The sequence below is a fragment of the Rattus norvegicus genome, chromosome 20 (genome assembly GCF_036323735.1).
Source record: "Rattus norvegicus strain BN/NHsdMcwi chromosome 20, GRCr8, whole genome shotgun sequence".
Lineage (NCBI taxonomy): Eukaryota > Metazoa > Chordata > Mammalia > Rodentia > Muridae > Rattus > Rattus norvegicus.
In genome coordinates this window covers 28,924,868-28,943,949 of record NC_086038.1, presented here as the reverse complement: position 1 = coordinate 28,943,949, position 19,082 = coordinate 28,924,868, and the positions used below count along the sequence as shown (strand labels likewise).

General features: G+C 51.5%; 1 protein-coding gene across 16 annotated transcripts in view; it reads left to right on the top strand.

The window, feature by feature from the left end:
• Cdh23 (cadherin-related 23) overlaps positions 1-19,082 on the top strand; it is a 382,501-nt gene that overhangs the window by 221,675 nt on the left and 141,744 nt on the right. For all 16 annotated transcript variants that reach the window (XM_063278917.1, XM_063278916.1, XM_063278914.1 and 13 more), the window contains one exon: positions 341-499. In XM_063278917.1, the coding sequence (XP_063134987.1) occupies positions 341-499 (159 nt within the window). The remainder of the gene's footprint in view (positions 1-340; positions 500-19,082) is intronic.

Below are 19,082 nucleotides of genomic sequence, written 5' to 3'. Positions count from 1 at the left end.
AGGGTGGAGTAGCATCCCCTTAAGTCCGACCTCCCAGCTCTGTCATTTCACTAGGGATATGTCCCAGGGAAACGACAGAGAGGCAGGGGCTAAATCCTCAAGCAGGGTAAGGGTAGGAGGGAAATCACCAGCCCATCCTAGCCAGCACAGTCCAGCCCCCAGAACCACTCCCTCCCATGAGAAGGTCCTGTGAAGGGCTCAAAGAACACAATTGGCATCAGCCTTGACTCTAGCAGATGCTCATGGTTGGAACCAGCCGAGGCACAGAGAAGTCTCATGGGAGACAACAAAAGCTCCAGAGAGACGTGGGAGCTCACGCAACTCTGCTCTGCTCCTCTAGCTCTTTGCCAACGAGAGCGTACCCGACCACGTGGGCTACGCCAAGGTGAAGATTACGCTCATTAATGAAAATGACAACCGGCCCATCTTCAGCCAGCCCCTCTACAATGTCAGCCTGTATGAAAACATCACCGTGGGGACCTCCGTGCTGACAGTCCTGGTAAGTCCCCATGTTCACAGGGGCCATAAGCTCTTGGGTAGCCCCAGGGATACTGAGCATCTGGGTATCAGGTACCATAAGAGCCCAGAGCCTGCTGGTCGGTGAATGATGGTATCCAGAATCTTCTTGAAACAGGGAAAACGGGCCAAGCTGTAGAGCAATAAGATGAAGAAGGGTATTTCAATTTTCTCTATTTTCCCTGAAAGGCATGCCTCCCAGATGGTCCAGGAGACCTAGAAGCCCGTGTAATCAATAGGCTGGGTGTTAGCCGTCTCTGAAGAGAATAGCCCTCCCTGTCTCTGAGCACAGCAGGCTCCTTGAAGCTGCCTGGGAAGCCTCTGACACCGTTGACTTTTGACAAGCCCACATCCTCATCTGGGTTCACTGCGTGTATGCCACTTGAGACTCTTGACTGCAGGAGGCAGAAACTCTTGTGTAGTTCAACCAGGAAAGCATTAGCTCACGTAACTTGCCGTTACAAGTGTGTTAGTTCAGGCATGGCTGTATCCGGGCGTTCATATAAACAATAATCTGTTGTTAGCAGACAGCTTAGCTTTTTTGGAGTGCCCGAGAAGGTCACAAGACCTCCAGATTTCTTACCAGTTTATCAATGCTAGTGGGAAAAAAAATATAATTTCCCCATAGCTCCGAGTGCCGCAGAACTGATCTCAGAATGTTCACCCAGCACCAAATGTCACAATTCTGACGAGCCAGCTATGGGTCTCACTTGCCTTAGCAGAGCTAGGCCTCAGGGGTTGGCTCTTGGTTCTGTTCGGCTTATTCAGGCTGACGTGCAAAAGGGGAACCCATTATACATTTGAATAGGCCACCGAGCAGATCAATATGGTACATGATGCTATATAAGCCCAGGGTCCAACCCATCACAGGCAGTCAATAAGTGTTAGGTTACCACATCGCTCTCCCTGTGCATGAGAGGCCCACAGAGGCCTTGCTGCCATGTCTTGCTCCAAGCCGCTGTTGCCTGCCATAGCAGGCCCCCACCCTGAAGTGTGTTTACTCTGCAGACAGATGGTCTGGAGCAACATTGTGCCCCCAGGCCTTTCCATCTGACAGTTATTAATATTTCAAACAGATGTTTAGCTAGTCAGGCCGTCAGATGGAAACCATGAGCCTGCTGTGGCTGTTCTCCGAATCCATTGCTCCCCAGCCCAGCGCTCCCCCAGTCTTTACCGCAGTGACTGAGCAATATATCACCCACTGCCTTGGGCTCCTGGACCCTCCTCAAGCCTCCTAGGCCCAGCCCGAGAAGATGTACAAAGGGTTCCAGCCTCCTGGGCTCAGAGGAAGTGTGGGTCTCCCACAAGGCAAGGAATGTCAAGGAGAAGGGTGTCAAACAGTCTGTGATAAACCAGGCAGGGGACAGTGACCATGTCCATAGGTCAAGGACCATGTGACACAGAATTCTCATGGGTGATCCAGGCCTGGTTACCACCTGATTAGCACTCGTTCCTGGAGTCCTTGCTGGGAGCAGAATTCTGTCTGTATTTGACATCCTCATAGATGAGCGTTTCTCAAACTGCCTAGTGTTGGGACCCTTTAATATAGCTCCTCAGGTTGTGGTGACCCCCAACCATGAAATTACTCTGTTGCTACTTCCTAACTAACTTTGCTACTGTTATTAATCCTAATGTAAACATCTGGTATGCAATACCCCCTGTGAGAGGGTCATCCGACCACCAAGGGGGTATTGACCTAATGATTGAGAACCACTGCTGTAGATGGTGGAACTGGGTTTGGAACACCAGAGAGCAGGGCAGAGAGCCAAACAGTCTGTCCATCTCTGGTGAACATGAGTAAAGCCCTTCAAGCTAACGCTTTCCAGAGCGTTAGTAGACCTGAGCCTGCTATAGACCTACCTAACTCCATCTCTAGTCCTGCTCCTTCTCCTCCCTGCCTTCCTTGGGGCTGCTGATGGTCTCTGCACATGGCTATCAGAATTGGCCAGCCGCCTTCATGCTTCCCTACTCCAGCCCCACCACCACGACATGGGGAATCTTAGACATGTGCTAAGCCGTGGACCTCAGTTTCAGACCTATGCTGAGGGCTGCTCTGTCCCTGTCCCTCTAGGCTTGCGTTCATGTCCTCCTTAAATTTATCTGCAAAATGGGCATGACGGACCCAAAGTTGTGGAGACAAAGACAGAAATGCAGCCATGGGTGGCTCCAACAACTGTCAGCTCTCTGTCACCCCAAGGTGCTGCCCAGCTCCCTGACCACAGCCCCACCTCCACCTCTCACATTCAAGCCCCACCCTTAGCCTTCTGGCCTTGTGGCCATCTTGGCCACTCCCCTTTTAGATCTAAGTCTCCTCTTTCCTTTGTCCGAGTCAGAAAGGGCCACTGTTACAGCTGCCTGCTCGGAGACCGTAAAATTCCTTCTCCCTGACCTTTTCCATGGTGTTATTAAAATGTTTCATGGGCAGTTGTGTCAGGAAAAAATTATAAAGAAAAAGGAAGATGTTTTAATTTGCACCACAGGCCCAGTGGAGCCTGCTGCAAGGGGCTTGCCCAGCCCCCACCCTGCCACCTGTGCCAGGGAAGCCATGGCATGACACTAGTCAGGGGAAGATAGCTGTGACCACCAGTCTGGGGATCCTAGATGGAGCAGTGGAGCCCAACCTCCCATTTCTCTGCTGGCTGGGTTTCTGGAGCCCTGTTTAGAGGTCTAGAGAACCTAGTGCTCTCCAAGGACCCGAAGGTCAGAGTATGACCTTGAGCCCAGTTCTGGCTGCCTGCTTGGTTCCTCCTTTAGGAATGCTGGGACTGCTGGCAGACCTAGTGCCCAGAGCACTTGTGCTGGGGACAGGGGATGACGGGGATGCCTGGGATGGCCTCTGAGAACCAAGTCCCATGTCCTTTGGTCACTTACTGCCACAGTAGCAGTTCTCCTGCCCCAGCTGCATAGTCCTCTGAGTCCTGAGGATGCTTTGCTACCTTCCTGCTGAGGGGGCTCGGGGTCAGTTGTAAAGGGGAGTGGAGAGGTTCATGCGGACTCTCAGCTCATTCAGGAGAGTTCCTAGTCCTAACAGTGCTCTCAGCAGAGTCTCTCCACAGCATAGGACCCTACTAGGTGCCTCCCTTGGCATCTTGGTCCTGCCCCAGCAATGCAGTCACTGAGCCTCTTGGCCCCAGTGACATGCAAGGAAGATTTTCTGTTCCATTTCATTCAGCCCCAGAGGCAGCGGTAGCACCCTGGCTGGCTAGTCTCACTCCCAGCCATAAGGTACAACTCCCACCCTATCAAAGGCCCCACCGACTGGCTCTGGGGCCTCTCATCTGCTCTGCTCCTCTCTCTCCAGCTTCTGGTCTGGAAGTTTGGAGAAGGAGCCCATGATGACCTAGACTTCCTGAGGCCAGAACTAACCACATTCTCCCCCGTCATGCTGGCCTTTCCACGCTGTCAGCACAAAGTGCCTATGCTCTTTGTCTTCTCTGCCTCCTCCTCACAGATACCCAAGGAAAGGGGGAAGGGACATCATTGCCCCAGGCTGGTCTTGGTGGAGGCCAGCTTCAATCCTGTACAGTCAAGCTCTGAGGGCAAACTTCTAATACAGTAAGCCCCTCCTATCAGCTGCAGTTCTGTGACTGCCAGCACCCAAGCCTGCAGGGCCAGGGACCTCCTGCCCCTGCCCACTCCTGCTAAACCCAAGCAATTGAACTTAGAGCCCAGACAGGGAATCTGAGAAGGCCATCCCTTGCCTCAACTTCAGGTAGTGCTTCCTGAAACCCACCCTAAGTCCTCCCCACCCCTCTGTTCGCAGTTCCCAGAGGGAGGACACATTACTCCCAAGCCGCAGTGGGGACCTTCTAGAACTACATCAGCTACTACAGGAGGATGCTGGTTAAGAACAAGGGTCTGGGGGTTGGGGATTTAGCTCAGTGGTAGAGCGCTTGGCCTAGCAAGCGCAAGGCCCTGGGTTCTGTCCCCAGCTCCGGGAAAAAAAAAAAAAAAAAAAAGAACAAGGCTCTGAAACCAGAGACTTAGGTTCCTGTCCTAGATTTGCTGATGGCTGTGCCTGACCCCATGTAGATGCTTAGCTGTGTCCTGGTCCCCAGCCCCTATAATGTGCTGTGGGGGTGATGGACTGATACTCATCTCATAGTTAAGAGACAGGTCAGGGCTAGAGAGAGGGCTCAGTGGTTAAGAGCACTAAATCCAGAAGGCCTGGGTTTAATTCATCTGTAACTCCAGTTCACAGGTATCCAACATCTTTTTGTGACCACCGTGGGCAACTAGGCATGCATGTGACACATAGGCATACATGCAGGAAAACATCCCTACACATAAAAATGAATAATTTTAAACAAGCATGGAGTGCCTTGGGTGGGTAACAGCTATGATTGTCAACCTCAGCTGCCCAACAATGGCTCCCACACTTTGGGTCTTCAGAGCTCTACCTGCCTCTCCTTCCATTCTGACTCCCTAGGCTCCAGGATCCCTTTGCACACTGGTACAAGACCCAACACACGGCCTCAAGGTGCCAAACACAGATGAGGCTGGCAGAGCCAGAGAGACAAGATTCCAGGAAGAGGCAGACAGCAGATGCTATAGGGTATGGGGCTTAGGATCTGAACTTCAAAGGCCCCTGTATTGCCTTTACCTAAAATTCTCCCTGCTGTTTGAATGGGGCCCAGGCCCTATTATCAAGGAGTTTGCCCTGCCTACGGGAGTTGTCCAATTTCCCACTTAAAGGAACTCAGGAGGGGGCTGGAGAGATGACTCAGTGGGTAAGGGCACTGGCTGCTCTTCCAGAGGTCCTGAGTTCAAATCCCAGCAACCACGTGGTGACTTACAACCATCTGTAATGGGATCTGATGCCCTCTTCTGGCTTGCAGGCCTACGTGCAGGCAGAACACTATAAATAAATCTTTAAAAAGAAATGAAACTCTTGGCCACTCCTACATCTGCCAGCCAACTGTCAGTTAACACTCACTTCCTGCCTGTTGGGCACACGGGCTACTCCCTCTGTTCACGTGAAGCTTTTTTCTGTGTTGATTGCTACATTAGAAATCACCCAAACTCAGCCACCACTGCATCGTCACACTTGTGGATTCTGTGGTCAGAAATTCTCCAAAGCTGGTAATCCACCAGCAGGGCGTGGAGGGTTCACCTCCACAGGATGCTCCTGAAGAAACAGGACATCCTTGCTGCTCCTAGGGGTTCTCCACCTTTGGGGGGTCAAACGACCTTTTCAGAAAAGTCTCCTAAGACCATCTGCATATCAGATATTTACATTATGATTTATGATTCATGACAGTAGCCAAATTAATTATGAAGTAGCAATGAAAATAATTTTATGCTTGGGCGTCACCACAATATGAGGCACTGTGACAAAGGACCTCAATGTCAACATGAGACATTAGGAAGGTTAAGAACCCCTGCCCTCGACACTCACTGGCAGCTGAGTTTAAGCACCCTGGACCTGGGTTGGCATTCAGTGCCTCAGCAAACCAGGTCCTGACTTTAGCCCCCACACCTGCTCTCCTGCGTCCCAGGCCCTCCATCTTTGCTTGGATCCTCAGCCTTTCCTGTCCCAGTAGCTGCTGTGCTTTTCCTCAGTTCATCAATCTTCTTGACTGTAAGAGCCAGCCCACTGTGCCCACCTCCAACAGGAAGCCTCTCTTAGACACCCATCTTTCCTTCCATACTCCCTCCCCCTCCCCCAGGCCTTCACCTGCTCCTTGACAGGCTTCTTCCCAGAGCTCTACAACATACAGTAGCTTTCAGTCCTGTGTAAATAGGTGGGGGATCTAAGGAAACTTGCTGGGCATGTTTGGAAGAACGAGTGGTTAAAGGCCTCATGGGGAAACTGAGGCACAGAGAAGGTAAACAGTGTTACCCTAGGTTACTCAGTCAGTGGAATTTCTTTTAGAAGTGTGAATGCTTTTCTGGGCTGTCAGGTACTGACATTCTGTGTGTGACCCTAGGCCAGTCTTGTCCCCTGACTAGGACTTGGTTTCCTGTCCGGCCCCCAAAAAGGGTTACCTAGACATCTGAGGACTCCTCTCAGGGCAGGGAAGGCTTTACAGAGGCAGGGTAAAGGCCAGGAACTAAGGCTGGGGGACAAGGTGGAGGCAGACAGGAAGATGAGCTATCAGCTACTGGGGAGCACGGTGAAAATTGAGGGTGACCTTTCTGCTGCCTGGATGAGGAGTGGGGTCACCTTTCTCTCTGTATAGTCTCCTCCCGCAGCTCACCTGGGATCTGGGCTTTCCTGTTCAATCATACCCACTTTGGTGCCGTCCTTCCTCATCTGACCAGGTACCTTCATGGAGAAAGGGGCCCATAGGGTGCAATCACGTCTCCCTTCTCCTGGGAGGCTCCTGGGGCGGGCTGCTGCCTCTCTGGGTTCTGGACTCATGTTCTGTGCCATGGCAGACTAGGGTTCCTACCTTAACAGTATGAGGGGGTCTCCTCAGAGTCACAGCCCAGAGCCTAAAATGAGCAAGAGATCCTAGAGCCAACCCAGTGTCCCAGTGTCCCAGTGTCTGTTCGAGGTGTCCACCATCTGTCCCAGGCTTTCCAGAACAGCTCTGCTCCTTCCTTCTGGTAGCATCCATTTGATTTGACTCCACCATCGCTGCCAGCAGAAGTCACAACTTGAATTATTAGTCAGGGAGTGTGCTTACTCAGCCCAATGGGTAGGCCCCATCTGGATAGGTTTCCAAATCCCACAGAAGACAGGGGTCAGCCTTGGGAAGACAGCCCTGCTATAGTAACTTCGAGTCCCACTCCCGGACACCTCAGCAGCCAGCCCTTCCCACAGGTCCGCTCTGACTCGCCATTCCCCACCCCCACCCCTCCGCCAACCCTTACCACTGGCATCTTAATTGACCTCCTTGTTCTGGAAGCCCTAGAGACCTGAGACTCCAGCTGTGCTTAAACAGAACAAAATCTCTTCCAATTTCCCCACCGTTTAAAAGAAAATTGAATTCTTTATCTGCAGCCTGGGGAGGGGGATAAGGGGGGAGAGGAGGAGGGAAGGAGGAAAAACAGGAAATAGCAGGTCACTGGCCCTGCTCCCAGGCTGACCTAGAAGCCTGTGTGAACATACCGGTCCCTCCATTTGAAGGATGTCTAAGGCTGTCCCTCAGGACCCCTTTGGCGGGCTCTTGGTTTGTATCCTGTTGGAGTTTGTGTGTTGGAACACGTTGGGATAGGTGTGGTGGGGGAGGGGCTGAGCTGCTGAAGGTGATTGACAGGTTACTCTAGCTGTCAGGCCTCAGTGCTTCTGGCCTGTATTTATCTGCTTAATCTAAATATCAATCCTAAAACCAAAATAGGATGGAGTTCCGAGGTAGGACAGGTGCTCTGGAGAGCTGCGAGTGGGGTGGGGCCGGGTTTGCTGGTGAGGCAGACGTGAGGAAGGATGATGCCACTGGGACTTCTAGCTCCTGGGCAGAGTTAGGATATAGAGCCAGAATCCCCCACCTCTGCCAGGAAGTGCGCCGACCTGGCTGATGTTTTCAGAGAATCAGCATCGGTTTTTACCAAACTGACGGGGCTCTGCAGAGCTGCACAGCTTCTGTCACAGGTGTCCCCAGAACCCAGCAGCCTCAGTCTGAGGAGATGCTGATGGCTACCGGTCTCTTCCCGGATGTCAAAGCCAAATGACACTCAGTAGCATCCAGTTACTGGATCCCAGGAGTTGAGTGACTTGGGAATTTCATCTCTTCTATAACAGAAGACACAGGCCCAGGCACGCTGGTCGCTCACCAGGGCAGCCAGCTCCAGAAAAGCTGAGTCCAGGTTTGGATTCCACCTGTGTTGACCCCAAGCCCTCCACCCCACTCCTCTCCTTCCCAGTCAATGAGTCCTGCAAAAGTAGGGCTACCCATGGGTGACCTTGAGCAGGTCCCTCACCAGGGACCTTAGTGTCCTCTTCTAGAAAATGAAAGGACTCGGCTGAGTGATCTCTAAGCCTCGCATGCTGGCATCACCTGTCCCTGATGGTCCCCTCCTGCACCTAGAGTTTCAACCCAGAAGTCACCCTTCCATAGGCTGGCCACTGATTGTTCCTGCTCAGGCAATTGTACTAAGAACACCAAAGCAAAGAAAATGGACCCCGTGGGCAAAGGGGCAGAGGGCTGCTGTAAAAGTGTTCAGGAGTGGAATAAGTTCATAAACGCCACAAACCAAAGACCTGTGCCGAGGAGCCCAGTCTTGGGGGAGGAGACTGGGGTACTGGGCAAGGAGTGCAGCAACCAGGGCCTCAGATAAATCTGTCTAGACAGCAACTGGAAGGAGGTCAGGGGTGGGGGGTGAGATAGACTAAGTGGTGTGTGGGGTGTGTTTGGACCTAGGGCTGGGGCTCAGAATTGACTGAACCAGCTGTGTAATTGTGGGAGGGGTGGCTTTATTTTGGTGTGTTTTGTTTTGTTTTGGAGACAAGATCTCACCATATAACCCTGGCTGGCCTAGAACTCACCATGTAGACCAGTCTGCCTTGAATTTATAATGTCTACCTCTGCCTCCCATTGGCTAGGCTCAAAAGCACACGGCCCACAGGGTCATTTAATTTCCTGACCCCAGGACGTGTCCACATGTTCTGATGCCCCAGTATTTTTCATTCTATGCTATTGTATATAATTTCATTCTATGCTATTGTATATAAAGTGTACTCGTGACCCATTAGAATCTAGTGTCTACCCTTTTTGCTTCCCTGGGCCTCACTGGATGAGGAAGAATTGGGGGAGGGGTACACATTAAATCTAAGAGTGTCCACTTTTCAGCTCGTGAGTTGCAGAAACATGCAGAAGCATGTACTCACGTTACATGAGATTACAACATGATGTTTTCATGTATGAAATTCATGCCTGAGAAACACACAATCAAATTACAGAGGGGAAAATTACACACACACACACACACACACACACACACACACACACACACACACACACACACACATTTTCATCATGTTTTGTGTTGGGCCACATTGATATCCCAGGCCATGTGCAGCCTGTGGGCCACCAGCCAGGCACACCTACACTAGACTGATTTCACAAGCAACTCCTGGGGACTGGCCCAAGTGCACCATGCCTGCTCTGCTGTTTGATGATGGTGGTGGTGACAGATTTTCATCTAGTCTCTGGCCACCAGCTTTCTCCTGGTCCTGCTACTGCTGAGATGTGACGTTGAATGGCATTTACCTGGAACCAGCAATGGCCAGTATAGCTGCCAGCATCAGAACCTGGCTCCCCAACAATTGCTTGCACCATAGTGAAGTGTGTTTGTCACCCATATAAATGCAGCATAGCGGTGAGGAGCTTCAGGTGGCCACTCTTTCACGTACTCTCCCTCCTCATCCACAAGTGCCTTCCGTGTGCTTCAGTTCATCATATCCCTACTGAGGGCAAAATGAGCCTCCTTGTTTTTTATAGAGAAGGAAACGGACCAGACCCCAGCCGTGGACGGTGGTCTGAGCTTATGTCTCTAGGGTATCGATAACCTTCCCTTAAAGAATATCAAAGATTCTTTGAGGAGACTGGACCCCTCTCTGTGGACCTGGCAAAACCTAGGGCTAGGCTAGAGAAATGACTCAATTGTGCTTCTTTTGGGAGTACAGAAACCTTTGGTTCAATTCCCAGAAATGGGGGAGGGGCTCGTATAGTAGGCATGGTTATAGACCTAGCCTTGGGTAAGGGTGAGGGCTTGGGGAAAGAGAGATTGACAGATAATTTAGGCTCACCAGCTGCCAGCCCAGCCTACTTGAGTTCCCAGGCCAGTGGGAGACTATCTCAAAAACCAAAGTGGCAAGTCCCACCCCCTTTCCCACCCCTGAACGACATCTGGTTGACCTCTCTGGCCTCCATATACATGCATGTACACATGCACACACGCACACGCACACACATAAACCTCTCATGGGGCCACAAGATGGCTGCCACCTTGTATAACAGATCCAAAGTGGATCTCTATTTAACCTCTTTACCAGCTTCCCAGCAGAACTCAGAATCAGAGTTTCTTCTCTCTGCCAGCTCTCTTCTCACCAGCAGAGAGACCAGACTGGACAGAAGTCCCCTGTGGTCTCCCACTGTGTGTAATACGTCCTTACAACCTAGAACTGGAAGACTGGGGTCTTGGACTGGTTGAATGATGAGCAACATTTTGCTCTGTAAGCCTCAATTCCCCTCTCTCAGCATCTGCAAGATGAGGATGTCATTGAGCCCTCAATCTTCTACACTGGTTTTAGAACACTGGACTTCTCCAGTCTTTTAGGCTCTTCTGACAGTTAGCTTGGGGAGGAGGGGGAGAAAATGGGGAAGCCAAAATGTCATGAGTCTGGGGCAGGATTGTTTCTTGGTTCCTAACAAGCACAAGATGCTATTCCCCAGCAGCCCTGGGTTAAAAACCCAGAAGAGTAAAAGGCTGGGAGCTACAGATCCCTGCTAAGCTCAGACCTGAGGTGATACACACTCCCAACTATGAACTCTGACCTTAATTTCTGGTGTCAGGTGGAACTGTAAAATCCATTAGGGCTTGGCAGGTAGAGCGATAAAGATGTCAGGCAGGCAATTGGGTGGGTATTTAATCTATCAGATGTGAGTGAGGCGTGCCATTCAGTGAGCCAACAAGAGAATGTAGAATCAATATGTTCATTAGCAACGACGTGTGCTGACCCAATCAGCACCCACCAATGACAGCAGGCATTGTCACCCATGTGTCAAATCACCTTGGAGAGAGGGCATGGCCCTGATGATCAGTCCCCTTCTCCCAACCTTCATGTACCCCTCTGTAGCTTCCCGCTTGTCTAAAAAGCTGCCTGTCACCTGGATAGCCCACAGAGGTGGGGCAGGGGGTGGATGATTCAGGGAGGGGACCCCAGTGAGCTAGCTGTAGCCCTGGGTAGGCTGCTCCTCCAGGGGGTTGATTGGACTGTCTTTTCTCTTCCATCCCATCTCCTGGGCACATGCTGGCCCTCTTAACTAAGCCTCAGATGTGTGTCTGTCCCCACACCTCTCCTCTACCACTGTAATCCCAGCTTGATAAAGGCCGGAGAGAGGTCCAAGTCCTTCTGATTGCATATGTCTCGCACTGCTCAGCCAGCCCCCCTCCCATGTCCCCAGGAAAATGGCTTTTCTGTGTCCAGTTTGCTTTGCTTGGTGATCAGATATGATTGAGGAAAAAAAAGTCACTCAATCATATTCCCTTCAAACCTAAGGGCATGAGAGAAGAGTCTGTGAAAGGGCTGAAAGGAGGCTTTCCTCCTCTTCTTCCTCTTCTTCTTCTCCCCATCTCCCTCTCCCTCTTCTTCCTCCTCTTCTTCCTCTTCCTCTTCTTTCTCCTCCTCTTCTTTTCCCTCTTCCTCCTCCTCTTCCTCTTCAGCTTCCTCCTCTTCCTCTTCCCCGCTTCTTCTTCCTCTTCCTCCTTTTTTCTTTCTCCTCCTTTCCCTTTTCTTCCTTTTCTTCCTCTTCCTCCTCCTCTACTTCTTCCTCTTTCTTCTCCTTTTCCTCCCCTACTTTATCTTCCTCCTCTTCTTCTTCTTACTCCTCTTCTTTCTCCTCCTCTCCCTTTTCCTCCTTTCTTCCTCTTCTTCCTCCTCTTCCTCTTCCTCCTCTTCCTCCTCTTTTTCTTTCTCCTCCTCTCCCTTTTCCTCCTCTTCCTCCTCCATGTATGTGTGAAAGCCAGACAAATCAGGGCTCAGCTCTTGGTCTTCCTGGTCGATGATGGTAGAATACTGAGCCACTTGTAGCTGTGGAACCCGAGAAAACAGCACACATGCTGCCATATCCCCACCCAGCCTAAGGACTGCCTAGGTCATCCTCCCTCAGAAGCCACTGGGAACAGCGGTGGCAGGCAGGAGCTGGCTGGGGAAGCAGCACCCACTAGAGCCTTGGGTGGATGAGAACAGTCCAGCTGGGAGATTTGAGCATGGGTACTAAACCGCACCCCAGCTCGGGTCAGGAGACAAGAGATCCATAGAAAGTGAGAGTAGCTTCCAGAGAGATGACTTCCCCTGCCATTCTTTCAGCTTCTTCTAAACAAAAGCCCACAGGCAAAAGTAGTCAGGTTCTCAGAGAAAGTGGTATGCGGGGTCCAGAGATTAACTCAGAGCCATTGCTAGTGGCTCTGTGGCTTTTGATGCCATCGGGCACTTAGGAGATGCCTCATGGACACGTGGGAAGGGCCACAGTGTCCTCTGAGAAGGGTCCATGAGTGCTCTTCTTGGATGCTATACTTAGATACTCAGTGTGAGTCCTGGTTCCAGACACCGTGACAGTGATGTCAGCAGTGATGTGATACGCAGGAAGGTGTCCTGGGACTGACCCTTAGCAAGACTGTTGCCCCCTGTCTAGAGGCTCATTGAGTCACAATGGGAATTGGGTCTTGTCTCAGGGAATTCGTATCTGGTGTTGGTCCTTCTTGCCCCTTCCAAATGTACTTTGCCAAGACACTTGTCATTGGATTTAAAGTCTAGCCAGATAACCCACTGCGATCTCATCCTTAGCTTTGTTACCCCTGACAAAGCTGGTTTTTCCAAGGCCACATACCTTTGGGGTGAGGGTATGGACATGTCTAGAGAGAAGATCGTTTGACATCTTCTATCACCCTCAAATGTGATGTAGAGATAACAAAAGGGACAATCGGATAAGATGTCATGCTGGGGACATAGGGGCAGGCCATGTGGCCTAGCAGCTTTTCATATCTTCTCTCTGTGCCCCATCACCATCCAACTCACCCCAACCCCGCCTTGCACCAGCTCTCCCAGGACCATGGCCTCATCAGCTGGGCTCCCGAGACCCCTGGTATGCTCCCAGGGGCCACTGCTTCCTTCCCTTGGCGCCTCATCTCACCATTCTTTGACCTGCCATCCTCAGACTCCTAACCTCCAGCCACAGTGGGTCTGTCCTCTTGCCTGTGCGGGGACTGTACCACCACTGGTAGTAGTAGATGAAAGTGAAGAGACCAGGCTGCCTTGGGCACTCCTCAGTCTCCTTGCTTGTCCCGTCTGGTTGGTGACCTCACAGGTTCATGTTGAACCTTGATTGGGAAGGCTGACTTCCCAGTCCAGCAAGGCCAGAACTATAGACATTCCAGACAGGACTAGAAGATTCCTGATAGTGCGAGGAGAACTGGGGAGCACAAGACAGGGAATGGCTTCTCGGATCACGTGGCCAGTTCGAGACAGGGTCTAGCAGACTCACAGATTCTGACTCTGACACTGCAGTCTACTGACTTTAACCAGCCACTTCTTGGGTTTAGCGGCTCACCTGGAAAACAGACGGGGTAATGAGGAGAAAATGACTAACAGACTCACTTGAGTGTGCCTAATTCGTAAACAAGAAGCCATCTACTGCCTTAAAACTGTCATCACCAAGACTGTCTTTAAAAGTAGGTAGATTTGGGAAATGTCACTTGCCTTGCAAATGTAAGGGCCTAAGTTGGAATCCCTTGCACCCACACAAAAAGGTAGGAAACGTTTTGGAATAACAACACTCAAGCTTGCCCTCCATCTACAGCCATACACACATGAGCATATATGTGCACACACATGCACACATGTGTACCCAACACAGAACAGAAAGTGAGATAGCAGAGTTTCTTTGCTATTGCCCAGGCTACTACTTTTTGTAGGGTAATGGTAAACCTATTTCTTTTCTTTTCTTTTCTTTTTTGTTTTTTTTGTTTTTTTTTTTTTTTTGGTTCTTTTTTTCGGAGCTGGGGACCGAACCCAGGGCCTTGCGCTTCCTAGGCAAGCACTCTACCACTGAGCTAAATCCCCAACCCCCCTATTTCTTTTCTTAAACACACACACACACACACACACACACGCACACATACGCACACGCACACACACGCACACACACATGCACACACACACGAAGATGAAATTCCTTATACAAGCCTTTTGTCTGCCCATCAGAGAATCTCGACAGTGGGTGTGACTTAAATGACTTACTTAACCCCTCTGAACCTTGCTTGCTTCATCCATAAAGTGGGGACCATGTTGGGGTAGAGTCAAAATGTCAGCACATCCACACCTCTCACGACAGTGCTGGATCACTAAGGACTGAGCAGGAGGGGAAGGCCATTCTGGCGGCCTCCAGCTGGCTGCCACCAGCAAAGGTTTTCACCTCAGACCCCTTACCTCGCTGCTTCTCATAAAGGTTGATGTCAGTCGTTAAAGACAATGCTGTCGTGGTGCCAGGCCCACATTCTTGGCTATCCCTCTGCCTTGGAGACCCCTCCCACTACCTCTGAACAAGAGTCTCTGGGGATGGCCAGGCAGTTGGCATACTCTGCTTCTGTCCCCCCACCACCCTTTGACCTGACATAACTGCTTCCCCACAACAACATTCAGAGCTGGATTTGCTCCCCATCAACTTTTATTTCCAGATTTTAATATCAAGGGAAAGAAAGGAAGTGACTCTGGTGTCCAGAAGCAGCGCGAATCTGCGATAGGCTTGTCAGACCAGCGCCTCCCCAACCCCTGCCAGCCATTCTTCCTGCCTGTGGGATCCTGATGATGCAGCAGGGTGGGTGCCATGCCCCCCTCACCTTGGCCCAGCTTCTGCTGTGCAACCCAGGAATCAGAAGGCTGGGCTGAGGATGCCCATACTCAGAGAGGCTCGGAGAGCGCTGAGGACAGGATAGGGATGAGGCTTGGCAGAGCACATACCTGGCTTCCTCAAAGTCCTAGGCTCTGTTCCCAGCACACACGCACCGGATGTTGACTGTGCATAGCTGTAGTCCCAACACTCAAGTGGTAGAGGCATGAGCATCAGAAGTTCAAGGTCACTCTTGGCTACTTAGCAAGTCCGAGGCCAGCCCAGGATACATGAGATTATGCTTTAAAGAAACAAAAACTACCAGTGCCAGCTCCATTAGAAAGTTGTCCTTGTGTGCCAGACACAGCAGAAAACACCCTCCTTGAGTTGTCTTTATCAACCCCGCCACAGCCTCATGAGATGGCAGTGGCTGTTGTCCCCATTTTACAGATAAAGAAACTGAGGCTCAGGGTGAATTATTGTCCCCATTTCATAGATAAAGAAACTGAAGCTCAGAGTGGATTATTGTCCCCATTTCATAGATAAGGAAACTGAGGCTCAGGGTGGACGTGACAGTGTGCTGAGGACTAGGGATTCTCCTCCCCTCCCTTTTCCTATCCTCCTATAATGTCTCCATCCTTCCCCTCCCCTCTCCTGTTACCTCGCCCCTTCATTGTCAATCTTTCCTCCTGGGAAACCCATCTGCTCAGCATCTGAGACTCTAGGCTTGTCTCTCTGCTAAGTAGAGCCTTCCAAGTCAGCACCTATAAACGCCTTTCTTCTCAACTGAGTCTGGCAAAGCCTCAAGGGCCAGGTGCTCCCGGGATTCTAGGAGGCTCTAGGGAGCTAGGAAGGCTCAAGACAGGTACCAGCAAGTCATCCATGACCTTCCCACTGCATGCTGTCCGTCGGCTGCCTCGAGGTCAGCCTACCCCAGCCTGGGCCACACTAACCCTTCTCAGCTTCTGTCCTGGGAACCTGTGCTCTCCCAGGCAGTCAAAGTGAGCCTGACAGAGGGAAGCAGTGTGCAGATGGTGAGGAGGCTGGGAAAGAACCCTCCTAACAGAGGAAGTTACTCGTCCCAGGTTAATGATCCAGGACCAAGCCGCACCTGGGAGGAGCCCGAGGACTGAGTGACAGGTAGAGGCACAAGGCTGGGTGGCGGTGGTCTGCTGGTAGGAAGCAACCCAGAATCAGGCAGATGGCTCAGGTGCCTGCGCAGCACGCAGACCCTAGCCCAGGTCACACTCAGGTCCAGAGTTGGCACTGTGGGCAGAATACAGATTGTGCCACCCTGAAGTGATATCTTCACAACCGTCCTTGTTAGAAGAGATGATCTTTGTGCCAGCCTCACTCTGAACTCCAGAACTCCAGGGACAAGCACTTTCCTCACCCTGGAACAGCAGCGAGCCCAGCGGGGACAGCAAATGAACACTGATTCCACTGCACCATTGATAGCCGCTCCAGGAAGACGCCATGAGAAAGGTGCTGAAGCCTTGTAGCGTTCAGTGCCGTGATCATATCTGCTATGGAGATGGGTAATAGGGCAACAGCTGGCCATCCCAGGTCCCCACTGGGACACAGGGAGAGAAGCCACCGTTTTCCTTTTTCTGCAGCCCCCAGCACCCCAGCACACCCTTTCCTGTTTATGCTCCAACTGGGGGATTCTGAGCTTCCAGCTCCAGCCTCCTCAGTAATGTACCTTGCTCCAGACCTCCTACAGGCTCAGAAAGCCCAGAGTAGGCTCCAGAGACTTCCTTCAGTATGTCTCTTTCCCCTTTACCTACAGCCCCAGCTGTCATCTCCCCTTTAACCTGTGGTCACCCCTCTGGCTCCATTGCTCTCTGGACCATCCACTGTTTGATCACTCAGGGTCCTAACTTCCCCAGAGTCCCCATCAGTAGCTCTTCTTCCATTGATATGGCCATCCCGGGGAGAGCACATCACTCAGAGCAACAGCATCCTGCCACACCACATGACTACTGCGGTCCCACCCTCAACCCCACTCCATCTGAGCTGAGGAAGAAATTTCCCAATGTGCTAGGCATCGCCAAGAAGCATGGAGAGTCGGTCATCTGCTGGCTATAGCCTTCACCCACACCCTTTTGGGGGGAGCATATAGAAAGTTCCGTGCTCGGGGTTGGGGATTTAGCTCAGTGGTAGAGCGCTTGCCTAGGAAGCGCAAGGCCCTGGGTTCAGTCCCCAGCTCCGAAAAAAAGAAAAGAAAAAAAAAAAAAAGAAAAAGAAAGTTCCGTGCTCTCAGGTCCCACCAGCGGAGCCTCTTCCCACCCATGCCAGCCTCTCTAGTCCTACATCGCACTTGTGGGCGAAAGGGAAAGTTTCTCAGCAGATCCCAGCATTCTCACTTGGTTTGAGGATCAGCTCCAAGGGCCTGGGTGATGATGAATGTGTAAAGCATTACCGCACAGCACCAGGGCTCGCTGGAACTGTTTAAAAATGCATTCTGGCATGTAAATTTCTGCTCCATCAATCCTTATGACATGTCAAACATTGCTATTGTTTCCTGAACAAATTGTGCCCGGTGCCCTTCTCTGCGGATCTGTGCATGGGAGCAGAACTGTACTCGATGCCTGCTAGGTTTCTGGGACCCAGCGCTGCCTGGAAGGTAGCCTGGCAGCTGGGCCCGCCGTGCTGTGCTTCAGAAACGAAACCCCTGTACTCACGTGCAGGGAGTCTGGACGCGTACGCGTGACTTCGCGTGTGCCTACAGGCATGCTGGGAGAGATGTCCAGGTGGCCGGGAGAGGCAGGGAGGGGACCGAAGGGGCTGGTGGGAGCACTTGAGACTAAGGAGGAGTGTGCGTATGATCTATGTGGCTCAGGGTTAGTAACCTGGGAGATCTCTGCCTGCCTGAGCCAGAGAGAAAAAGAGAGATGCTGGAAGTATATACAAGAAAAAGCCAGGATACCAGGAAGAGGGTCTGTTTGAGACTCAGAGAGATAGGGTCTATGTAGAAAGACCCAGGAAGATGCAGAACAGGAGGAGGAGTAAGGGACAACTTTTAGGCTACAAAAAGGGGCTGAGGTATTCTGGGGTCCCTGTCCAAACAGGAAAAGAGTCAGATAGCAGAGTGCAGCATCCAGAAAGAGTGGGGCTATGTTTGGAAGGAGGCCCAGAGTATGACCATATAGGGCTGGTGTGAATAAGTAGGAACCAGTAGGAACCAGTGGGAACCAGTGGGGCTTAAAGGCTCAGCAGTAGCTGATGAACCTTAATGAAGTCAAGGGAGGTGTGTGTGTGTGTGTGTGTGTGTGTGTGTGTATGTGTGTAAGAGAGAGGGAGAGAGAGAGAGAGAGAGAGAGAGAGAGAGAGAGAGAGAGAGAGAGAGAGAGATTGATTGCTGGCAGAGCAGGTATCTTGGGCTAGGACACTTTCATCTAGTGGAATTGAGTTAGAAAGGATCTTTGAGAATAATAGCTATGTAGGAGGGCACTTTCAGGAAGCACATGTGAGGACCTGCTCCCTGTTGGCAAGGAGAGTCCCTCGGAGTACCTCTAGGATGCTAGGCTTGCTGTGAGTCCTGGACCCACAGGCACAGGGAGGCCTGTATGCTGAAGGTTGGGTGTGGTACCTGTTTTCACCAGAATGGAAGCCCCAACCCTCAGCAGAGATGTCAGGATAAACCACACAAATAGCTCTTCCCTACAGGTTGGGTCTAAGATACCCACACAGACCAAGTTCAAGCATGCACGGAGCTGGGGGCCTTTTTTAGAAGTCAGGGGAAGGCACCTTTTCCAGGTTCCAACCCCCTGACTGAGTGGTTACATCTTGGAAGAGCCAAGCCCATGCTATATGAGCTGTCTTTCTCAGTTAAGGCTGGAAGGACACCCAAGCAGGGGCAGCGCCACTGAGACAAGAGGAGTGCCTGTAGGGAACACCTGGCTATTCTAGATGGGAACCACCCAGACTTCCTCCTCCGTTCGCAGGAGGATCAGGAAGGCACATGGTTAACAGTTCAGGCTACCACCTCCTGTTCCACATCCCAGTACTGTGGCTGTGTGACCTTGGGCAAGCTAATTCACCCCACAGAGCCCCAGGTCCGCCCTTTAT